This window comes from Heterodontus francisci, chromosome 8 (assembly GCF_036365525.1).
Source record: "Heterodontus francisci isolate sHetFra1 chromosome 8, sHetFra1.hap1, whole genome shotgun sequence".
Classification (NCBI taxonomy): Eukaryota; Metazoa; Chordata; class Chondrichthyes; order Heterodontiformes; family Heterodontidae; genus Heterodontus; species Heterodontus francisci.
The window spans coordinates 79,059,908-79,083,132 of record NC_090378.1 but is presented as its reverse complement, the minus strand read 5'-3'; the positions used below and the strand labels follow the sequence as shown (position 1 = coordinate 79,083,132).

The window sequence follows — 23,225 nt, the reverse complement described above, 5'->3', positions numbered from 1 at the left end:
TTGCACAATGTTCAGTGCCATTCACGGCTCCTCAGATAATGAAGCAGCCCGTGTCCAGATGCAGCAAGACCTGGACAACGTCCAGCCTTGGGCTGATAAGTGGCAAGTAACATTTGCGCCACATGAGTGTCAAAACATGACCAAGAGTGAATCTAACCATCTTCCCTTGATGTTCAATGACATTACCATCATCAAATTCCCCCACTATCAACATTCTGGGGGTTACCATTGACCAGGAACTGAACTGGACCAGCTGCATAAATACTGTGGCTACAAGAGCAGGTCAGAGGCTGGGAATTATGTGGCGAATAACTCCCGCCTGTCTCCCCAATGCCCGTCCACCATCTACAAGGCATCAGTCAGGAGTGTGATGGAATACTCTCCACTTGCCTCAATGGGTGCAGCTCAAACAACACTCAAGATGCTCGACACCATCCAGGACAAAGTAGTCCACTTGATTGCCACCCCATTTATCACCTTCAACTTTCACTCTCTCCACCACCAACGCACAGTGGTAGCTGTGTGTAGCATATAAAAGATGCACTGCAGCAACTAACCATGCCTCCTTCTACAGCACCTTCCAAACCCATCACCTCTACCACCTACAAGGATAAGGGCAGCAGATGCATGGGAACACCACCACCTGCAAATTCCCCTCCAAGCCACACACCATCCTGACTTGGAACTATATCGCCATTCCTTCACTGTCACTGGGTCAAAATCCTGGAACTCCCTTCCTAACAGCACTTTGGGTGTACCTACCCCACAGGACTGCAGTGGTTCAAGAAGGTAGCTCACCACCACCTTCTCAAGGGCAATTAGGGATGGGCGATAAATGCTGGCCTGACCAGCAACCAGTTACAGTAGCTTTTCCTTTTGAGGTTCTCTTGTGGTGCTAAAAGTGCAAGACAAGTGTATTTGTCTTCATTTATTTAACACGTTAAAGATCTTTTCTAATCAGAAAACTGTTCACAACAACCTAGAATTGGCAATCGACATGTCATAGTAGTAAATGTCGAATCCTGGACCCAAGGGAAGACAAGAGGGGAAACTGCAGCTGCAGCGAGGAAGACAGTGTATTATCGAGTGCTAAGGACCGAAGGGAAGTCCTCATGCTTGATTAGATTTAATAGCTGGTAATACAACTGCATAAATTAATATAAGATTAATTTAAGATAAGATTAATATAATAAAAGACTCGGTCTTTTGTTTGGTGTTGAGCTCTCCTCACATATCGCGATTCCACTAAAGGATGATACTGTAACAATACGCCGAGTCCACATTGGTCAGCGAATGAATGCAGTGCAATACGTCTACAGAGTCTTGGGCTTTTCACATTTTCGATGCCGTAACCATAAAGGCATTTCCCACCGGTATGTTCCAAATTTATTGGCATTGCTTATTTCTTCCTTTTGTTAGCAGATGCTGGGGAAGCACGTTACTCAGTGCAGCTTGAATGCAGAGGGACTATTGTGGATTTCAGCATGCATGTGTTGGCGGACCAAACGCCACGTCTCCTCCGTCTGAGAGTGTTCATGGTGTCTAAACGTTAAATTTAACAAGATCATGAATTATAACTGCCAGACCTGGAATAACACCAATTACCATTATCTCCAGTCAAAAACAAAGTCTGGAAATTGCTGTATTGACAATCTTAAGAAGGCAGGCAGCGAACAAACAAGAAAATGTCGACAAAAAAGCTTCGTGCTTGGACACATTGCTTTGCCTCCAGCTTATTGGGAAGGCAAACATTTAACAAATAAAAAGTACTGACAGAAAGCTTCATGCATGGCTACATTGCTCCTGCACTGTGCTGAGATCAACCAAACGCGGAAGTCACGTAATTTACAAAAGCAAAATACTGCGGATGCTGAAAATCTGAAATAAAACCAGAAAATGCTGGAAATACTCAGCAGGTCTGACAGCATTTGTGAACTTTCATCAGAACTAGAATTGGCAACCGACATGCCAGAGCAGTAAGTGTCGATGCTGCCAGACCTGCTGAGTATTTCCAGCACTTTCTGTTTACTTGTCACGCAACTTCACTGATGCATCTAATAGTTAGTAAGTTCCTACACAGGAGTTGCTCCTTTATCCTGACAACTGTGCCGATTGGACTGTTGAGGAAGGGTCACAGTCCCCCAAACCCCGAAATCACCACTGCCGGCCTTTTCTAATCCCTAACTGTTAAATCGGTTGAAGCGGAGCCCACAGTCAATGCACAATTCCAAACACAGAGCAGCAGCAACAGCCAACACTTCAGATTACAGTCCCGTTACCACGTATACACATCAGAAATAATTGCCATAAACTGGTTGCCAAACGCATTTGAAAAGTTTAACATTCAGGACTTTCTCATAGCACGTTAATAATTAAAACAAAATCAAAATACTGCAACATGTTAATAATTAATCCTTCTGCATATATGAATAAAGCAAAGGCTTCATTTTATATATGAAACAAATAGTCCTTGAACTGGAAAAAGATGTGTGTTTTAAAGGTTTTTACAGACATCATCATGTGGGCAATGGAACACTCGGCATGAATCATGAATCATGCCTTCCGCAGGAGTTGAGAGTCGGATCTCTACGTTGACATTTGCAGTAAACTTTATCAAATATTTCTTCTTTCACAGTCTGTCCGATGTAAAGTTGTTGATGCAAGGTATCTGGATCTTAAAAAAGGAAATTGATCATAACGGAGAATGTTTGCAAGGAACATCTCCATAGAACTGGGAGACACGTCCTCCAAGAAGCGCCAGGCAGGCATATCACCCCCTGCCCAGTTTTATTTTCTGTAAAGAGCTACTTTCTTTCGCTGCACTTTCACCAGCGCATCACATAACGCTGTCGTTTTAATTTCCATCCAACCCTGTCCTGCTATCTTATCAAAAGTTAATATCTACTGTACAGTTCATCAGATTGAGTTACTCGACCCCGTAGTAATTTCCCCGTCATGCTACAAGGGGGAAAGTTTCATCTTTGCAATTAAATCGTCCTCACCTCTGATATAATTGCATTTGTTCTCATCCAAGCTGGAAACAGATCCACCCATTATGTCAGGAAAATAGCGTTGACTATAAGCGGGATCGCAACTTTCTGCAGGGCTGACGCAAGTCTCTAGCTGTCCACTGAGAACCGTGCAGCGAATGTTCCCCAATACAATTTTCTCGACTATAATTGACTTCCTGAAACAAGTAAACGCCTTCGCCCCGCCCCTTTCTTCTAAAACTCTATTAGACTGGCCATACACAAGAATAGCTAACAATGAATAACTAAGAGTAACTCAGGCCGAAGAGATACTATTTGGAAAATTGCACAATGTGATAACAGTACTTGTGGATGCAGCGAATATCCACTTTGAAGGCAAACTCCTTCGCACTTGCCAAGGACACTGCTGAGGTAATGACAATTGTTAGCGAGTTCCTTTTAATTCCCGAGTACTAGGGGCATATAATAATACCTGGATTTGTAAAACTAATCAAAATTCTAAGCTGCATTCTACAAATAATTTCACTACCTGATGTGTGGTTCTGTCTTTTCCTGTAGGTGACTAGCTTGGAATATAGCACTCAACTTACCAGTCTTGTATTTCAAAAGATAAAACCACCTTCCCAGTTGTAATTGTGTGTGTTGATGGAGTTCTGTAAAAACCCTTAATTGTAAATAAACTGACTAGACGTACTTTTTTTTGCTGTCAAACATAGGATCAGATATTGGGAAGACTGAAGCCATTGTCTTCAAAACCCACCCACACGCCACAACATCTACACCATAGCCACTGACTTAATCCCACTCCCTGGAAACTCTCTGAGACTGAATCAGACTGTTAGCAACCTCAGTGTCATATTTGACCCTGAGATGAGCTTTCAACTACATATCAAAGCCATCACTAAAACTGCCTATTTCCACCTCTGCAATATCGCACAACTTTGTCCCGACCTTAGCTCATCTGCTGCTGAAACCCTCCTCCACTCCTTTGTTACTTCAAGACTTGACTATTCCAACATTCTCCTGGCTGAGGTCCCACATTCTACCCTCCGTAAACTTGAGGTAATCCAAAATTCTGCTGCCCATGTCCCAACTTGTACCAAATCCCATTCACCCGTCATCCGCTCCCTGACTTGCACTGATCCCTGGTTAAGCAATGCCTTGATTTTAAAATTCTGATACTTGTTTTCAAATCCCTTCATGACCTGGCCCCTCCCTATTGCTGTAATATTCTCCACCCTCTGATACATCTACGCTGCTCTAATTCCGGCCTCTTGAGCATCCCCAATTTTAATCACTCCATCACTGGCGGCTGTGCCTTCAGTTGCTGAGGCTCTAAGCTCTGGAATTCCCTCCATGAACCTTTCTAGCATTTTACTTAGCTTTCTTCCTTTAAGACACTTCTTAAAATCAACTTCTTTGATCTTTGGTCATCTACTCTAATGTTTATTTGTTTAGTTTATGTTTAGAGATACAGCACTGAAACAGGCCCTTTGGCCCACCGAGTTTGTGCCGACCATCAACCACCCATTTATACTAATCCTACACTAATTCCATATTCCTACCACATCCCCACCTGTTCCTATATTTCCCTACCACCTAACTGTACTAGGGGCAATTTCTAATGGCCAATTTACCTATCAACCTGCAAGTCTTTGGCATGTGGGAGGAAACCGGAGCACCCGGAGGAAACCCACGCAGACACAGGGAGAACTTGCAAACTCCACACAGGCAGTACCCAGAATCGAACCCGGGTCGCTGGAGCTGTGAGGCTGCGGTGCTAACCACTGCGCCACTGTGCCGCCCTAATATTTCTTGATATGGCTCAATGTCATATTTCAATGCCCCTGTGAAGCGCCTTGGGGCATTTTGTTACATTAAAGGCACTGTACAAATAATTGTTGTGGTTGTTATTGAACAGAACAAATTCAGTTTCCATTTTAACTGGAGTTCACAGCACAGAACTACCAACAGTGTGTCAGTACAGTACTGTAATTCTTTCTGATAAAGACAGCTGACACAGGAAAAGGAAATCGCCACTGGAGCACCATGGCATAGCCCTCTGAAATTGGAACTGAGGTACATAAGAAAACAGCAAGCTCTGAAAAGTATTTTTTTATTCGGTCATGGGAAGTGGGCATCACTGGCAAGGCCCATCCTAATTACTCTTGAGAAGATCATATCTGTGGTTATTAAATGCTGAAATATTTCATAGCTAAATATTTCAGATGTTAAACATATTTGTTTTAATATTATGTATATTGCATGGGGTAACTAAAGTGAGTGTTATATCTATAAGTGTTAGCCAATAGTACTCTGTTCATGACTATACATTTATGGGGGGTGAATATGCAATTTCCAGCTGTGACAAGAGACAAATATATACAGAAAGGAAGTGGATAACATTAGCAAAGTCACGAGTAAGTTATCACAAGGTTGGTTCGGATTATATTTATAAAATTGTAGGAGTTTTTGAACTGAACAATTTTTAATGTTTTTAAGCTCCAGATAAAGTGGTTATGTTGGGATTCTGTGAAGTCCTAATATCTGTTATCTATTACATATGTTTTTTCTCTCACTATTGTATTCCCGAAGCCAAGTGTTACAAACTAATATCTGTTTTTGGAGGTTAACCATGATTGACCTATTTTTTCCAGCTGGTAGCACATACATTGTTTTATTTGAAGAGATTCTCCAAATTACCGTTCTTTACCTGCAGTGAGTTGATGTTACGTGGGGGACATTGCAGCAGAATCCTATCTAGTCATCACCCAATGTCGACAGATACACTTTTCCATTGGGTTCAGGGGTCACTGAACAACAATTATAAAGAGAAATTATGATTAGTTTTCTCCAACGGCAGCCCATGGGCATTGAGGTTAATTTTATTGCTAGTCACTGCCCGGGACTGAAATTTGACAACTCAGCATAAACTAAGCATTGAAACTCAAACTTTCCTGATCCCTATACCTTACTATAAAGCCAAGATCTATCAGTCTTGGTTTTAAAACTAACAATTGACTTAGCATCAATTGCCTTTTACAGACTAGAGTTTCAAACTTCTACCACCCTTTGTGTGTCATCAAAAGGGCTATTAAGTGGCACTTACTCCCCAATAACCTGCTCAATTTTTGTTAGCCAAAGGTATCAAAGGATATGAGGCAAAGGTGGGTATCTGGAGAGAGGTCGCAGATCAGCCATGATCTCAATAAAGGCAAAACAGGCTCGAGGAGTTAAAAGGCCTATTCCTGTTCTTATTTACCTATGTTCATTATCTGAAGAGTTACAAATGGAACTGAACAGTGAAACTGATCAGTAAACTTCTCCAATTGTGACCTTATGAAGGGAAGGCCATTGATAAAGCAGCTGAAGATGGTTGAGCCTAGAACACTGCTCTGAAGAACTCCTGCAATGATGCCCTGTTGATGATTGGCTTCCAACAACCACAACTGTCCTCCTGTGTGTTAGGTATGATTCGAGCTAGCAGATAGTTTTCCTTCTGAGTACCATTGACTTCAATTTAACTAGGACTCATTGATGGTGCACTCAGTCAAATGCTGCCTTGATTCCAAGGGCAGTCACTCTTACCTCAACTCTTGGAATTCAGCTCTTTTAACTATGTTTGGAACCAAGTGGTCCCAGCCAAAAGAATTGTCTTAATTCTTCGCATCTTAGGTTAAAGTTTGTTTTAAAAATGATTTTTCTTGCAAAATTATAGTTAAAAAAATTATCACAAGATCTGTTGTAAAAACATAAAGACAGAAAGCATTCTTTCAGTTTTATATGCAAATTTCTTATTACTGTTTTATTCAAAGTTTAAATGTGCTGTTTTACCATTAAATTAATATGGTCCACCATTTTGAATATGCTTATACACAATTCATGCAAATTGATGCATAAAACCGGAACATGCACATTTATTTATTTATTTAGAGATACAGCACTGAAACAGGCCCTTCGGCTCACCGAGTTTGTGCCGACCATCAACCACCCATTTATACTAATCCTACACAAATCCCATATTCCTACCACATCCCCACCTGTCCCTATATTCCCCTACCACCTACCTATACTAGGGGCAATTTATAATGGCCAATTTACCTATCAACCTGCAAGTCTTTGGCTGTGGGAGGAAACTGGAGCACCCGGAGGAAACCCACGCAGACACAGGGAGAACTTGCAAACTCCACACAGGCAGTACCCAGAATCGAACCCGGGTCGCTGGAGCTGTGAGGCTGCGGTGCTAACCACTGCGCCACTGTGCATCTACACGTATTGTAGATACGTAGAAAAAAATCAAAAAAAGATGCAACAAATGTCAAAAATGTGATAATTCAGAGCCAGCTCTATTCTAATATCGATTTTTTTTATTGATACATAAATTCAATACATGTATTTTATTTTTTATTTTTTTTATTTTATGATACAGCACTGAAACAGGCCCTTCGGCCCACCAAGTCTGTGCCGACCAACAAGCACCCATTTATACTCTTTTGGGCCTCCTTATCTCGAGAGACAATGGATACGCGCCTGGAGGTGGTCAGTGGTTTGTGAAGCAGCGCCTGGAGTGGCTATAAAGGCCAATTCTGGAGTGACAGGCTCTTCCACAGGTGCTGCAGAGAAATTTGTTTGTTGGGGCTGTTGCACAGTTGGCTCTCCCCTTGCGCCTCTGTCTTTTTTCCTGCCAACTACTAAGTCTCTTTGACTCGCCACAATTTAGCCCTGTCTTTATGGCTGCCCGCCAGCTCTGGCGAATGCTGGCAACTGACTCCCACGACTTGTGATCAATGTCACACGATTTCATGTCGCGTTTGCAGACGTCTTTATAACGGAGACATGGACGGCCGGTGGGTCTGATACCAGTGGCGAGCTCGCTGTACAATGTGTCTTTGGGGATCCTGCCATCTTCCCATTTATACTAATCTTACATTAACCCCATATTCTCTACCACGTCCCCACCATTCTCATACCACCTACCTACACTAGGGGCAATTTACAATGGTCAATTTACCTATCAACCTGCAAGTCTTTGGAGGTGGGAGGAAACCGGAGCACCCGGCGGAAACCCATGCAGACACAGGGAGAACTTGCAAACTCCGCACAGGCAGTACCCAGAACTGAACCCGGGTCGCTGTGAGGCTGCGGTGCTAACCACTGCACCACTTAGTTATTATATATGCAAATTAGGCATTCTACCAGAGGTACTTGGCAATTTAATTGGTTCAGAGATGACGAATTTTCGTCTTGTGGCTCCCAATAGTTTTTATTTTAGGCATTTTTTTTTTTAAAGGCTCTTCATGTAAAAAACGTTGCTAAGTCCTGATCTAATGAATACACTGAGTGGTTGAGGCCCGAACACAGATCCTTGCGGGACACCAGTAGTCATGATATTCTGACAATTAGAGTACCTGCGCATTATCCTTACTCTCCATCTTCTTCCCCTCAGCCAATTTCCTAGCTAGATCATTAATTTACATTCAATTCCACAAGTTTCAAGTTAAGCTAACAGTCTCTTATGAGGGATTTTATCAAATGCTGAATCTTCATATAAATAACATCCATAGACATTCCCCTGACCACTACTTTAGTCACCTCTTCAAAAAATTCAATCAGATTTGTCCTCCCTTTACCATTGCATGCTTTTTCTCTCGGCTCAGTTGAAAATCTTCATGGTGTTCAGACACCCTATCCTTAATTAAAGACTCTAGCAATTTCCTGATAACAAATATTAGGCTAACAGTTCTATAATTCCCTGGTTGCCCTCTGTCAACTTTCTTAGATAACGGAGAGACATGCATAATTTTTCAATTGAGAGGAACGGTTCCTGAATCATGAGAACTTTGGAAGATATACGTGTAAGAACACATGCAGCCACACCTGGACAACGTTTAGGCTTGGGATGATAAATGGCAAGTAACATTCGCGTGACACAAGAGCCAGACAATGTCCATCTCCAACAAGAGACACCATTAAACACCATTACCATTGCTGAATCCTTTATCACCAATATCATGGAGTCACCATTGGCCAGAATCTTAACTGGATGAGCCACATAAATACTGTGGTTACAAAAGCAGGTCAGAGGCTGGGAATTCTGGGGTGAGTAACTCACCTCCTGACTCCCCAAAGCCTTTTCACCATCTACAAGGCACACGTCAGTAAGTTTTGAAATGCTGTCTGTTTGCCTGGATAAGTGTAGCTCCAACAGCACTCAAGAAATTTGACACCATCCAGGAGAAAGCAGCCCACTTGATCAGCACCATCTTAAACATTCACCCACTCCACCATCAGTGCACAGTGGCAGCAGTGTGTACCATCTACAAGATGCACTGCAGCAAATTGCCAAGGTATCTGCAGAAGCACGTTCCAAAACCATAACCTCTAATGCCTAGAAGGACAAGGGCAGCAGGCGGATGGTAACACCACCACCTGTAAACTTTCCCTCCAAGTCACACATTCTCCTGACTTGTAAATATATCACCTTTCCTTCATCATTGCTAGGTCAAAATTCTGGAACTCCCTACCTAACAGCATTGTGAGAGTATCTGCACCACCTGAACTACTGTGGTTCAAGTAGGCAGCTCACTATCACCTTCTCAAGGACAATTAGGGCTGGACAATAAATGCTGGCCTTGCCAGAAATGCCCAGAGTCATGAATAAATAAAAAAATGCTGATCACAGAGTTTTTAGAGCTAAAACTACATGCCAAGAATGTAAAATGTTTCAACTACAGCACAACCCTCTTTCACCTTGATAAACACACAGCTCACATTCACATACATGCTACCTGCTGTATAGATTTAACTATTAAAGTCAAGGAAGTGGAATGTGGTTTAAAGACTCACTTAAAACACTTTATTTAAAAGCCATCCAAGTCAATGATCCTGATTATTATAATGTTTGTACAAAAGAAATAGCTGCACCTGCAGTTTTTGCACTGCAGTCAGAAAGGTCATAACCATGGCCAGCAGAGTAACCTGATCACTACATGGGAAACTGCTCATGTGTGTTGCAGTAAACCTCTGTAACAGTTAGTAAACATCTTCAACAAAATGAAATCAATATTTCCACTTGTTTAATTTAAGAAAATCAAAGGCTTTCAGATCTTACTTGAGAAGCTTCAATCTGTTTCAAAGTGAGGTTGTAAATCACTCAGAATATATGTTAAAAACTATAAAAGTTAAGGTATGGATAATTATGTAAATAATGAAGAAAATGTTAGAATATTAACACTGAAAAAAGATCAGAAATGACACTGAAAGCTGACACTTTTTGTATGATTACTGTAGAATAATATTCATATGAATCAGAAGAGAGTGTAATAAGGGTGTGGTTGTTGTTCCAAAGCAGAATGCTACTACAATTTAGAGCCTGTTGTATTTTACAATACTATTTTAAGCATTATAAATTTACAATAAACTGCCATTTAATAACAACCAATCTAGACCTGCAGTCATTCCAAACATCAATCTCATTTTGTGCCTAATAGGGAGAAAACAGATGGCAGATACATCATCTGTTTTCAATTTAGAAAAGCATTAAGGAATTATTATTATGACAAGCTAGTCTGAAGAACAGTTATTCTCAGTTCATGCATCATTTGATTTTAATATGGTATTTTGCAATACAATCTCAAACTCACTGAAGGTGTTCTTCTCACTGATAAATCATATAGAATGTTTGAAAGGTGCCCATTATATAAGCTAATAACATTTATTGGAGAAAATTAACATTGCATTGATTGTTCTTTCATGAGGATTCCTTCTGTGATCAAGAGCTTTCAGATATTAAACTGCCACATGGGTTAAAGTCATAATTCTCAACTAGATATTAAATATTCTGTTCCTAAATTGCATTTCACTACAAACAATACTTCTCAACTGTGCCAATTAAACCTAGATTTTAATTTAGTGATGAATTTTGTGCTAATATTGCTCCGTAATGTCAACATTAAGCAACCCCCTCAACCAAGTGCCAACGTTAAGCATTCCCAAGTCAGATGTATTATGAATCAAGTGCAGGGGAAAACTCACTTGAACTTTGCTCCAAAACTGTACCTTAAATTGAACATTACTGCACTAATGTGGCATTTCAATTCTTCATACTGCCATCTTCATTATCTGCCTGATTAAGTCTGCCACTTCAGTGTGAATTTTGTGCAATAGGAATTGGATTGAAACTGCCAAGTATCATTTAATTTGTGAACTAAAAGACCAAATGCCATTCTACCAATCAGGGCTAAGTTTGAACCAAGGTCTCAGAGGTGAAGTAATTTGCAGAACAACTAACTAATTTTTATCCTTCTTTGTAGGACAACCTTGACTGCAAGAAATTTACCTTTTTATTTTCTTGAGGACTGAAATCAAGCCTTGAACGCTGACTAGTGAATATTGCCATGGAAACAGAATTCTGTGTGTTGGAGTGCATATGTTTCAGGTGTATCTCTGCTCATTGGCTGTGCTTTCTGCCTTTGTAAAGTGGCATTCCAGATTGGATAGGAGATTTTGTGATAATTTTAAAATAACTATACTCTGGTACTTTAATAGCTAACTCAGACTTTGACTTCATGTTGAAACAGTTGCCAACTTGGTAAAATACTGAATTAAGAGCATAAGGTGGTTCTCTTCGAGCCATTCATGTAATCTGCTGAGGTGTTACCAATGAAACACATGAATACCAAACAGTAACCTCAGATGTTGCTTATAGGCTATAAAGTTGCACACCACAATGCATCTTGCTGCATTATTCCCACAAAGATCAAAGCCTAGTTCTAACATTTTGTACAATTTTAAGACGACCAGTGTACTGTGAACATTTCCATTTTCCAAGTTGCTGTTTCAATGTTTGCCATTGTTCTTACAGGATAGATCAGTATCTACTTGGTTGGGTCACCCTACCCATAATTAGGCACATCAGAAAGAATGAGTCAGTCCAACTTCTTACCCGTTAACAGCACAGAAATTGTCCAGGAAAATTGTTCAGACATCAGAACTTCAAACAACCATCTGTACTTCAATATATCGCCCAATTCAGTTCCAGGCGAGAATTGTGGGACCATGATCAAATTGCAAGTGTGAATATAATTAAGGAACAGAAGCTGGGGTACTGTTTCATTGAATTGATGCAAAGTGCTCTATAGACCCCTTGGAAAGATAATTCCAACAACATGATGTCTGAATGTGAAATATTTAATGAAGATTGGAAACTTGTAACGTATAAAACAGCATCACAATGGCAACAGGAAAGTGGTTGTCCCTGGTCGAGTACAGCAACGCCAACATTAACCTGCGCTGCACTCCAATATACCGCCACATGCACAAGTTCTGATTCATTGGCAATATCGGTAAAATACTACCCTGTAATCAGGCTGTGACTACATGCAAAGTTTTCCGTTCACTGATGGGGACAATATTTTTACAGTCTATCCTTCAAGTACAAGTAACATCCAACACTTTGTTAATAGAAAACAATTACAATATTGCATTATTATTGTAATTAAAGTACAATCAGTACTGTTTTGTTGTTGCAATTTAATACTTTTATTAAATTACAAGCATGCAAATAAAAAATCCAGGGTAAAAACGGAAAGCAAGAGAATGTCGCCATAAATGTGACACCTCCTACTACTTTAACTTGAATTTGGAGGTTGGAGATCCTATCGAATTGAATTTACCTTGAGGCTACAATTTATTATTTAATTCCGGTAAAATTTTAGCACTTTTTATAACCCCCCAAAAATCGACCAGTCTATTAAAACAGCAGAATTTTCTAGTGTAAAAAAAAATCTCAAATGCGAATGCAATTTGTAAATATATAAAAAGACAGCAGGACTGGGATTGGTTTTCCTACAATGTAAAGGGAAGAAGCGTGGATGCAGAATGAAGAGTTTAATTCCAGATGCTGATTGCTTTCCCAATGTCCATTGCGGAGACTCGCCATATTGTGAGTGTTGTGGTGCTTCAGGGCTGTTTGTACCGGGGGAGAGTGCCGGAGAAGGCAGCATTTTCCCCTCTCTTCCTGCAGGACGGTGAGTATCAGGCTGGCGCTCAGCACTTGTCGGGAGTGGGCTTGGGAACCGGGCAACGGTGCGGCCGCCAACCACTACGGCGAATCACAAGAGAAAGGCACGGTCTGAAACCCTGAGTGCTCGGTGTGGGAGCCAACAACACAACTAAACCTGGTTGTGTGGATGGTTTTTATAAAAACATATATTCATTTTAAAAAGGCTTGCATGATTAAAAAAAAAACACGTATAATTTAAAAGGTCCATTGGGACACGCATTTAGCAAATGAGATTTGGGTGTTATGCTGTGCTTTCGGAGACTGAACCACTTCGAAAAAACTGCTTTTGTGTATGTGCCTCCCAGCCGCGATTGTGAATCGATCGGTGCAAGTGAATAGAAAGGGTTTGGATCAGAGCGGGTTGATTTTCTTGGGTCTTTTTCGGTGTTGTTAAATGAGTGGAGGTGATATTGGTTATAGTGCTTTCTGACTGACCCCTCTCGTTGTTACTAGGATAAGTTGGTGCTCGAACTTGTAATTTGTGTACGTGTTTAAAAAAAAACACCTCACAAACAAGCCCTGGTCTCCTCCCCCGACAGTCGGGATTGGCTGCACAGCCTTGGCATGGGCGATTAGTGATTTGTCAGGGTCTCTGTCAGTCTTGGAGGAGCTGCAGTATCGTTGCTTTTTGAAGGACAAATATCTACAAATACATTGTGGCCGCGCCTTCTCTCCAAAACATTGAATCTCCTTGTACTCATACCATTACATTCTTTTTCTTTTTAAATCACACTTGTTTCCTGCACCAGAGCAGACGAATAGACAGCATGACTTCAGGTAGCTCCTAACACTGTGTGTATTGTACACTGTGTTGCCTACTAATATTCATATCCAGTCCAGTTTACCAGCATTGTTGAGATTCGGTGCATGATGCCCCCGCAGGCTTGACTTGAGGCGGCGAGCACTGGGGCTGAAGGAGTGAGAGAATTATTGTACTGATCTGAATTGAGTGCAGTCTTCTCACTCTTTCCAGCGCAATTCTGCGCCTCATCTGACGGACAATATCAAATGCAGTCCCGGTCCATGAACTGTCGTCGTTCCAATAAAGCGCAGATTACTCCAGTCAGGCATTCGGTTGATTGAAATCTGTTTATTTTGGAGGTGACTTGAAATTGTAATGGAGAGTCATGGTTCAGGACGGAGTAAACAAATGGTAACACAGACCGTTGATCATAGATTAACCTGTCAGTGTTTTAACTTTTAAATAGTTAGGAATCAGGTTATTAGGACAAATCGAGTATGGTGAACTGTTTCCCTTGGTGGGTGAAGAAGGGATGTAAAACTCCCCAACCGCCTTCCAAAATTTATGAAAAATCGCTGCAACATTTTGTTTGTGGGGCTTTCCTAATAATTCAGTGAGTTAATCTAATCTACCAACAGATGTGGCACTGAGGGCGGCACAGTGGCGCAGTGGTTAGCACCGCAGCCTCACAGCTCCAGTGACCCGGGTTCAATTCTGGGTACTGCCTGTGTGGAGTTTGCAAGTTCTCCCTGTGTCTGCGTGGGTTTCCTCCGGGTGCTCCAGTTTCCTCCCACAGCCAAAAGACTTGCAGGTTGGTAGGTAAATTGGCAATTATAATTTGCCCCTAGTTATAGGTAGGTGGTAGGGAAATGTAGGGACAGGTGGGGATGTGGTAGGAATATAGGATTAGTATAAATGGGTGGTTGGTGGGCAGAAGGGCCTGTTTCAGTGCTGTATCTCTAAACTAAACTAAACATATATGGTCCCAGTTTCATTGCCTGCTTTGTATTGTATTGGTTGATCTCAGTCAAAACAATACTGAGAACTTTACAGCCAACTTAATAGTATTGCTGGATTCAGGAGAGGAGAGAGAAGTAAATTCAACCATCATTTTCATTGCTGATACCCAGGCAGTAATCTCAGCTGGAAAGTGTATATAGGTGGACTTCTGGTGAGGACAGTATTGGGGGTTGTCTGTTAACCATACGCATCCACACTTGCACAGTTGAATGGGGCTACCACACTATTTTACTTTTACCACATCAATTGGGTTTTTGAAATTGCAGTAGTTGCCAGCTAACCATTGACAAAATAGTGACTTTTTGCAATATTTGTGTAAACCTTGGTGTCACAGTATTAAGCAAACACTGGTTGGAGTCATACCAAGTACAAAAGAAGATGGTTGTGGTTGTTGGAGGCCAGTCATTTCAGCCCCAGGACATTGCTGCAGGAGTTCCTCAGGGTAGTGCCCTAGGCCCAACCATCTTCAGCTGTTTCATCAATGACCTTCCCTCCATCATAAGGTCAGACGTGGGGATGTTCACTGATGATTACACTGTTCGGTACAATTCGTGACTCCTCAGATACTGAAGCAATCCATGATCACATACAGCAAGATCTGGATAACATTCAGGCTTGGGCCGATAACCGACAAGTAACATTCATGCCACGCAAGTGCCAGGCAATGATCATTTCCAACAAAAGAGAATCTAAAAGCAAAATGCTGCAGATGCTGGAAATCTGAAATAAAAAACAAGCAATGCTGGAAATACTCAGCAGGTCTGGCAGCATCTGTGGAGTGAGAAGCAGAGTTAATGTTTCAGGTTAGTGACCCTTCATCAGAACATTCTTCAGAAGAAAGGTCACTGACCTGAAACGTTAACTCTGCTGCTCTCTCCACAGATGCTGCCAGACCTGCTGAGTATTTCCAACATTTCTTATTATTAAAAGAGAATCTAACAATTTTCCCCTTGATGTTCAATGGCATTACCATTGCTGAATCCCCCACTATCAACATCCTGGGGGTTATCATTTATTAGAAGCTGAACTGGACCAGCCACATAATACTATGACTACAAAAGCAGGTCAGAGGCTGGGAATTCTGTGGTGAGCGACTCTTCTCCTGACTTCTCAAAGCCTGTTCACCATCTACAAGGCACCAATCAGGAGTGTGATGGAATACTTTCCACTTACTTGGATGAGTGCAGTTCCAACAACACTCAAAAAACTCTACACCATCCAGGACAAAGCAGCCTGCTTGGTTGGCACCCCATCCACCAGTTTAAACATTCACTCCCTCCGCCACTGATGCACACTGGCAGCAGTTTGTACCATCTACAAGATGCACAGCAGCAACTTGCCATGCCTCCTTGGCCAGCACCTTCCAAATCTGCAACTTCTACCACCAAGAAGGACAAGGGCAGCAGATGCATGGAAACACCACCTGCAAGTTCCCATCCAAGTCACACATCATCCTGACATGGAACTATATCGCCGTTCCTTCACTGGGTCAAAAACCTACAACTCCCTTTCCAACACTGTAGGTGTACCTACACCAGATGGATTGCAGAGGTTCAAGAAGGCAGCTCACCACCACCTTCTCAAGGGTAATCAGGGATGGGCAATAAATTCTGGCCTAGCCAATGCATTCTCAATTAAAACTAATTAACTGGCAATCAGATAAATAGACATGATGAAAATCACTACTCAGCAAAACCTGCAGTTCATGTAATAGGCAGGAATATAATCCTAGCCACCTATTAAATGAAAGCTTTTACTTTTTTTACATGGGATAAGCAGCATGGAAATGGGCCATTTGGCCCAACCTGTCCATGCTGGTGTTTATGCTCCACTTGAGCCTCCTCCTGTCTTTCCTCATCTAACTCTATATCCCTCTATTCATCTGCATATGCTTCTTCAGCCTCCCTTTAAATGCACTGACAATATTTGCTTCAACCACTCCCTGAGGTAGCGTGTTAAGTGTGATGTAAATGGTGAATAGTCTGCAATCAGTTCTGATCAGTACAGTGTAAATTGAATTTAAAACTATTAACTAGACCAGGTGGCAACCACACAGTTAAATTATTTGTTAACACTCACTGTTTAATGTATCCATGAAGAATGATCACTTGGGTGAGGTGCGTGAGGGCTGTTGGAGTCCATGGAACCATAATCAGTCATAACTTTCAGGGTGGTTGGTGAAAATAGGATAATTGTTTCCTTTTTAACAATGTAAAACCATGTTATGCACTGGGCATTAATAACAGTGAATCAAGCTTTCTGAAATGCTGGCTAGTCAATTTAACCGAGCAGGATCTATTTGTACTTAATTGGACAGAACCAGGCAGCATTTCGGTAGGTGTCAGTCAATTCTTATAAATATAGCACAATTGTGATTTTTATCATAATTTTCAACATAGCAAAACTAAGGCCTTTCAGCTGTAAAGCCACTGACCTTAGAGAGGTGTATATATAAGGTTGTGAATGGTACAGAAAAGATAGATTCAGGAAATTACTTCAAACTAAATTTAGGACACAGGCTCAATCTAGTAAAATGCAAACTCAGGATTTATGTCAGAATGTACTCGTTACAAGGAACAAAGAACAGTACAGCACAGGAACAGGCCATTCAGCCCTCCAAGCCTGCACCGATCTTGATGCCTGCCTAAACTAAAACCCTCTGCACTTCCGGGGACCGTATCCCTCTATTCCCATCCTATTCATGTATTTGTCAAGATGCCTCTTAAACGTCGCTATTGTACCTGCTTCCACCACCTCCCTCGGCTACAAGAATGATCATAACCTTGACTGGATTTCCAGGTAAAGTAGAACAGGTGAAAACCCATCGAACCGTAGACATTTGCAGCACAAGAAGGAGCAATTAGACCTAGTTGTGTCTGCACCAGCACTTTGCTAAAGCAATCCAAAACTAATCTTACTGCCTCATAACTGTATTTTGTCCTCTGTTTCAAATGTTTATCTACTTTTCATTTAAGATGCAATAATTTCTGCATCAACTACTGCTTGTCACCAAAGCATTCCATACTCCAACAACCCTTTCTGTAAAATAAATAGTCAACTCTTCACTGACTCCCCAACTGGAGGAAATAATTTGGAAATCATTCTAAGTTATTGGAAACAGTAATGTGGGGGTGTTTGGGGAGCTATATAGTCTCTCTGGATAAATGATCTAAGATCGGCCAATCGGCCTTCCTCATCTGTATTTATCTTATGATCTTGTAATCATAGCAAAAGATGACCTACATGCAATGTTTGTTCTCCCCAGCAACTTGTTGTCTTAGTATGTATGACAAGGGACTGAGTGACACAGTCGCTTTGAAAACTTAACACTGTCCTTTCACCTCTGGGATCTGGGTTCCATTCCAGACCAGGTTGATTGATAGGAAATTTATTCTTCCTGTTGTTTGTAAGGGCTCCTTTGTGAAATGAATCTGGGAAGTCTCGACCCAAATTCAGAAACTGTACCCAGTGTGCACCAGCTGATAGTAAACAGGCCATTTCGCTCTGCATCCAGGCATAGGCAATGCACATGGCACACCAGTGCAGTGGCAGGTGCTTTCTGTAGACTGAGGTTAAGGTGGGCAGGTCGAAGAGACCTTTTACTTTATATTCAACTTGTCCTATATTAGGCACTGAGATGCAGGCAAAATGTGGAAAATGCTCCATTCCACAGCACTGATGTCTGTTACCTCAACAAGCCCAAAAATCACCCCCGAAGTAACAAATATTGTGCATAGTTCTGACACCAAAACACAGAAGCAGCAAGAGCTGTATTGATCTGTACATAGTTTCACTTAACCACATACATGAGACTAAGAAGACGAATATGGAAAAATGACAGCAGATGTTAACCCCTGATCTATAATCCTGCCACATTTCATTTATTCTGTCCTAACATGAGATAAACCGGTGGTAGGAATGGGACTATAATAGAAAAGCTCATGTAGTAACTAAAGCTTAAAAGAAAGAAAGACTTGCATTTATATAGCACCTTTAATGACCACTGGACATTTCAAAGTACCTTTTTAAGTTTAGCCACTGTTGTATTGCAGGAAATAGGACAGCCTGTATGCACACAGCAAACTCTCTCAAACAGCAGCATGATAATGACCAAGTAATCTGTTTTTGTGATGTTGATTTGAGGGATAAATATTGGCCAGGGCACCAGTGATAACTCCCCTGCTCGTCTTTAAAATAGTGCCATGGGATCTTTTACACCCACCTGAGCAAGCAGATGGGGCCTCAGTTTAACATTTCATCCGAAAGACAGCACATCTAACTGAGGTACTGTACTGAAGTGTAAGCCTTCATATATAAATATTCAAACCTGGGAGTGGGACTTGAACCCAGAACCTTGTGACTTAGAGTGAGTGTGCTACCAACTGAGCCACAGCTGACACTGCCAAAAAGAAAAGTCTAAAGCTTAATATTCCACTACGGTATGAACATACATGTTTGATATCCTCAAGTATAGATTTTGATTGCAGGGCAATGAACTTTACAGTATAAGCCAGGCAAAATATTCAGTTTGATCAGGGTGTGCTGCATAACCTTGGCCATCAGGAAGTGGCTCAATGTTCTTTAATGTAAAGGAAGATGTAACTGAATAAGGAACATCCTCCATAGCTGTGGTGCAGGTGTGTTCCTTACTTAGTTTAAACTGCAAAGTTAGAGATGTTTTGTACAAAAATTGGCATTGTAAAGTAAATGGAGCTGTAGAAATCTGCCCTATTTACATCCCAGGATTGATTCCACTGCAGGAACAACGATGTTACACTTGTTTGAAAATAGTAATTGCCGGGTTCATTTTCTGGGTACTGCACCATTTGTGATGGATGGCTGGGGAAGACCTGGCCGGGTCAGGGATGGGAAAATAACATTTGTGATTTGTCCGCGCAAATTGATCCCTAGGCCCACCCCTGGCCTAACTTGCATCCGGTGCTCATAAAATCATGGAAATTCATGACACAGAGGAGGCCATTGGCCCATGTCTGAACTGTCCATAAAAGAGCTATCCAGCCTAGTTCCACTTTCCAACTCTTAGTCTGTAGCCTTGTAGCTTATGACACTTCAAGTACATATCCAATACTTTTTGAACACGCTCAGAGTTTCTGTTTCCCACCGCCCTCTGGTTGCTACTACTGCCTCTGGAGACACCAGAGGTGATTCACAGCACTTTGAGGCAGCAGTGCAACTTCATTTACTTTACAGTGCCAGTATCAAACACAAAATCTTAAGACAGCAGTAGATAGCATGCACACACATTTTCTAGTACAATGAGTTTGGATTTGGTTGCAGTTTGTTGTTGAGTTGGTAACTGAGGTCTTCCTGAAGTCCCTGTATTGTGCTGAATCTACTACTTAACCCCAAAACATATGGATGTAAAATTGTTTTCATTTAAAAAAGAATACAATTCACAGTTATGTTATTGCAGAAAATGGTTAATGCCACTGGGTAGAGTGGTTTGTCCAACTGGGAGTTGCTTCAATATTTGCAAAGACTACAACTTGCTTTAATAACGTTTGTACAAAAGCAAAACACTGCTGATGCTGAAAATTTGAAATAAAGGTCAATTGACCTTTATTCACAGTCCAGATGATAGGTCATCAACCTGAAAAATTAACCCTGTTTCTCTCTCCATGATGCTGCATGACTTGCTGAGTATTTTCAGCATTTTCTCTTTTAATCAAACCATGTTCGATTGTTTTTATAAGAGGATTTTGCAATATACCATAAACATAAGCTAACAGTTCAGGTATATAAGGGTTTAATTTCTAGTTTTAATGCACTCATTGAGCCATTTGCATAAATTCCTTCTTGTGTATTTTAACACAACTGTTAACACACCTGTGAGATTAATTGGTGGGCTAAAAATAACACTCGGCTGACATTAAACCCAACAGATCTCACTACCCCTTGGCCATCCCCATTTTCTATGACCCACAGACATACTACACAACCTGCTCTTTATTACCGACAGGCATTGTCAACCTGCTCTTTCCTTTTGATTAGAAATGTAGGCACCTTGCTAATAATGGGCTGTGGCAATGCTGTTTAATGACATAGTTTGAACACCGTCTGGGAATGAGAGAAGTGCAGGTTTGATACCAAGAAAGTCCCATTCTGCACTTTATAACTGAAATTATTGATTATAATTGTACAAATAACATGTATTTAGCAGTGCATTAAGACTATAGCTGTCGTGATGGTGTAGAAAAAGTTTAATTTCACACCAGTGCTCTAGTTATAGTGCAAAGGCAAACTGAAGCCAGTGTTAATGCTTGATTGGACAGTCGAACAAAGTGGAGTGGAAATCTCTGCAGAAGGAAGTCAGTTTGGCCTTAAACTTGTGAAAATTGCGTGTTAACATTAGTGGAAAGTCAAACTAAGCACTAATGCTAAACTTGGAAGTGTAAACGCTTCATATATTTTCTTTAGGATTCCGATGATTGTATCTCAAGGGTACTGTTGGCTATCTCATTTGAAAAATCAATTAGAAAATTTCCTTTAAATAAAAAAGAGCTACACAACCCCAGGATTTTGTTTTTTTTAAACTGTTAATTTAAAAATATTGAAAACATTTTTGTTTTAACTACAATCATGATTTGATTGATTATGCCTAACGCAGCTGAATCTTTGAAAGCCAAACTTATACATAGGGAAACTGAGGAAACAAAGGGGAGAATTAATCTGTTCTTTATTCTTGTGTTTTACAATCTTGCTACAAATAATGATCACTGGTTTACAACTTCACCACACAAGCCAACCAGTTTCATTCAGCCTTCATAATGTTTTAGCACTGAAGAGTTGTCTAAGGTCAAACACCCCCTCCTTTTATTAACATGCCTGATGGAAAGTTGTATTTTTGAATATTTGGAAAGATGCCACAGTGTATTAATAAAATACAGTTGTATTTTTAAATTATTTGAATGTTGCATCTTAAACATGTATTTATAACCATGGGTGGTGCAGTGGTACAATGTATTAGATGATCAATATATAAGGCCATGGACATGGTATAGATTACAGTCACTGACCATCTCCAACAAGAGAGTTTAACCACCTGCTCTTTACATTCAATATCATTATTATTGCCAAGTTCCCCTCCATCAGCAACCTGGATGTCACTATTGACAAGCAACTCAACTGGTCCAGCTACATAAATACTGTGGCTGCTAGAGCAGGTCAGAGGCTGGGTATTCTGTGATGAGTGTTTCACCTCCTAACTCCCCAAAGCCTCTCCACTACCTACAAGGCTCTCCTCTCTGAATAGCTGCAGCTGCAATAAGACTGAAGAAGCTTGACACCATCCAGGACAAAGCAGTCCATTTGATCAGCACTTCACTTACTAGCCTAAACATTCATCCCCTCCACTACCATTTACAGGATGCACTGCAGCAACTCACCAAAACCTCTGTGGTGGCAACTCTGTGATCTCCACCACCTAGAACAATGAGGGTAGCAGGTGCATGGGAATGCCATCATCTCCAAGTTCCCTTCAAGTCCCACTTTATTTACATTCCTTCATAGTTAGTGGATCAAAATTATGGAATTCCCTACCTAACAGAATTGTGGGAACACCTTCACCACATTGCAGTGGTTCATGAAGGTGGCTCACTATAACCTCCTCATGACAACTGGTGATGGACAATAAATTCGAGCCTTTCCATGAAGTCCATATCTTGATATTGCTCATATTGGAAACTGCGTTTTAATTAAATGAGGTGTTGATCAATGTCCATGTTCATGATCCTCAAAAGAGGAAGGGAATAATTGGGAACAGGGGTTGCTGCTGCTGTTATCATGAGTCTAAAATGCCAGTTAGAGGGCGTTGGGGAAATCTGAAAACTAGTTGTTTACCTACTGTTTTGATTTTGAGACCTGTGACCCAGCAGTATTTATTTTATTTATTTAGAGATACAGCACTGAAACAGGCTCTTCGGCCCTCCGAGTCTGTGCCAACCAACAACCACCCATTTATACTAATCCTACATTAATCTCATATTCCCTACCACATCCTCCCCATTCTCCTACCACCTACTAGGGGCAATTTAAAATGGCCAATTTACCTATCAATCTGCAAGTCTTTGGCTGTGGGAGGAAACCGGAGCACCCGGCAAAAACCCATGCGGTCACAGGGAGAACTTGCAAACTCCACACAGGCAGTACCCAGTACTGAACCCGGGTCGCTGGAGCTGTGAGGCTGCGGTGCTAACCACTGCGCCACTGTACCTGAAGACACAGCGACAAAACTGAAGCAGTACCCTTTTCTTTGGAATGTAAATACCTCAACATTTTTCCAGGAACTCATTATTTAAATGTGGTCTCCCAAACTACTGATTGTGATAACTTAAAACTTTTAACTGATTCTTACAAGCATCAGCTTGGCTCAGTGGTAGCGCTCTATTCC

At 41.1% G+C, this 23,225-nt stretch overlaps 2 protein-coding genes across 8 annotated transcripts in view; one reads left to right on the top strand and one right to left on the bottom strand.

The window, feature by feature from the left end:
* Window positions 1–3,164, bottom strand: part of LOC137372931 (protein Niban 1-like) — a 220,872-nt gene extending 217,708 nt beyond the window's left edge. Inside the window, exon 1 of the mRNA XM_068037435.1 lies at window positions 3,003–3,164. Within this exon, the coding sequence (XP_067893536.1) occupies window positions 3,003–3,054 (52 nt within the window). The 5' untranslated portion in view covers window positions 3,055–3,164. The remainder of the gene's footprint in view (window positions 1–3,002) is intronic.
* Window positions 3,165–12,891: 9,727 nt separating this feature from the next.
* Window positions 12,892–23,225, top strand: part of rnf2 (ring finger protein 2) — a 41,886-nt gene continuing 31,552 nt past the window's right edge. For 4 of the 7 annotated variants that reach the window (XM_068036475.1, XM_068036474.1, XM_068036472.1 and 1 more), the window contains exon 1: window positions 12,899–13,018. Coding sequence is in view for 3 of the 7 variants with exons in the window: in XM_068036479.1 (XP_067892580.1) it covers window positions 12,907–13,018 (112 nt within the window). In the remaining 4 variants the exon portion in view is untranslated. Of the gene's footprint in view, window positions 13,019–23,225 lie in introns of all 7 variants that reach the window. The other 3 variants (XM_068036479.1, XM_068036471.1, XM_068036470.1) reach the window with 3 other exon arrangements.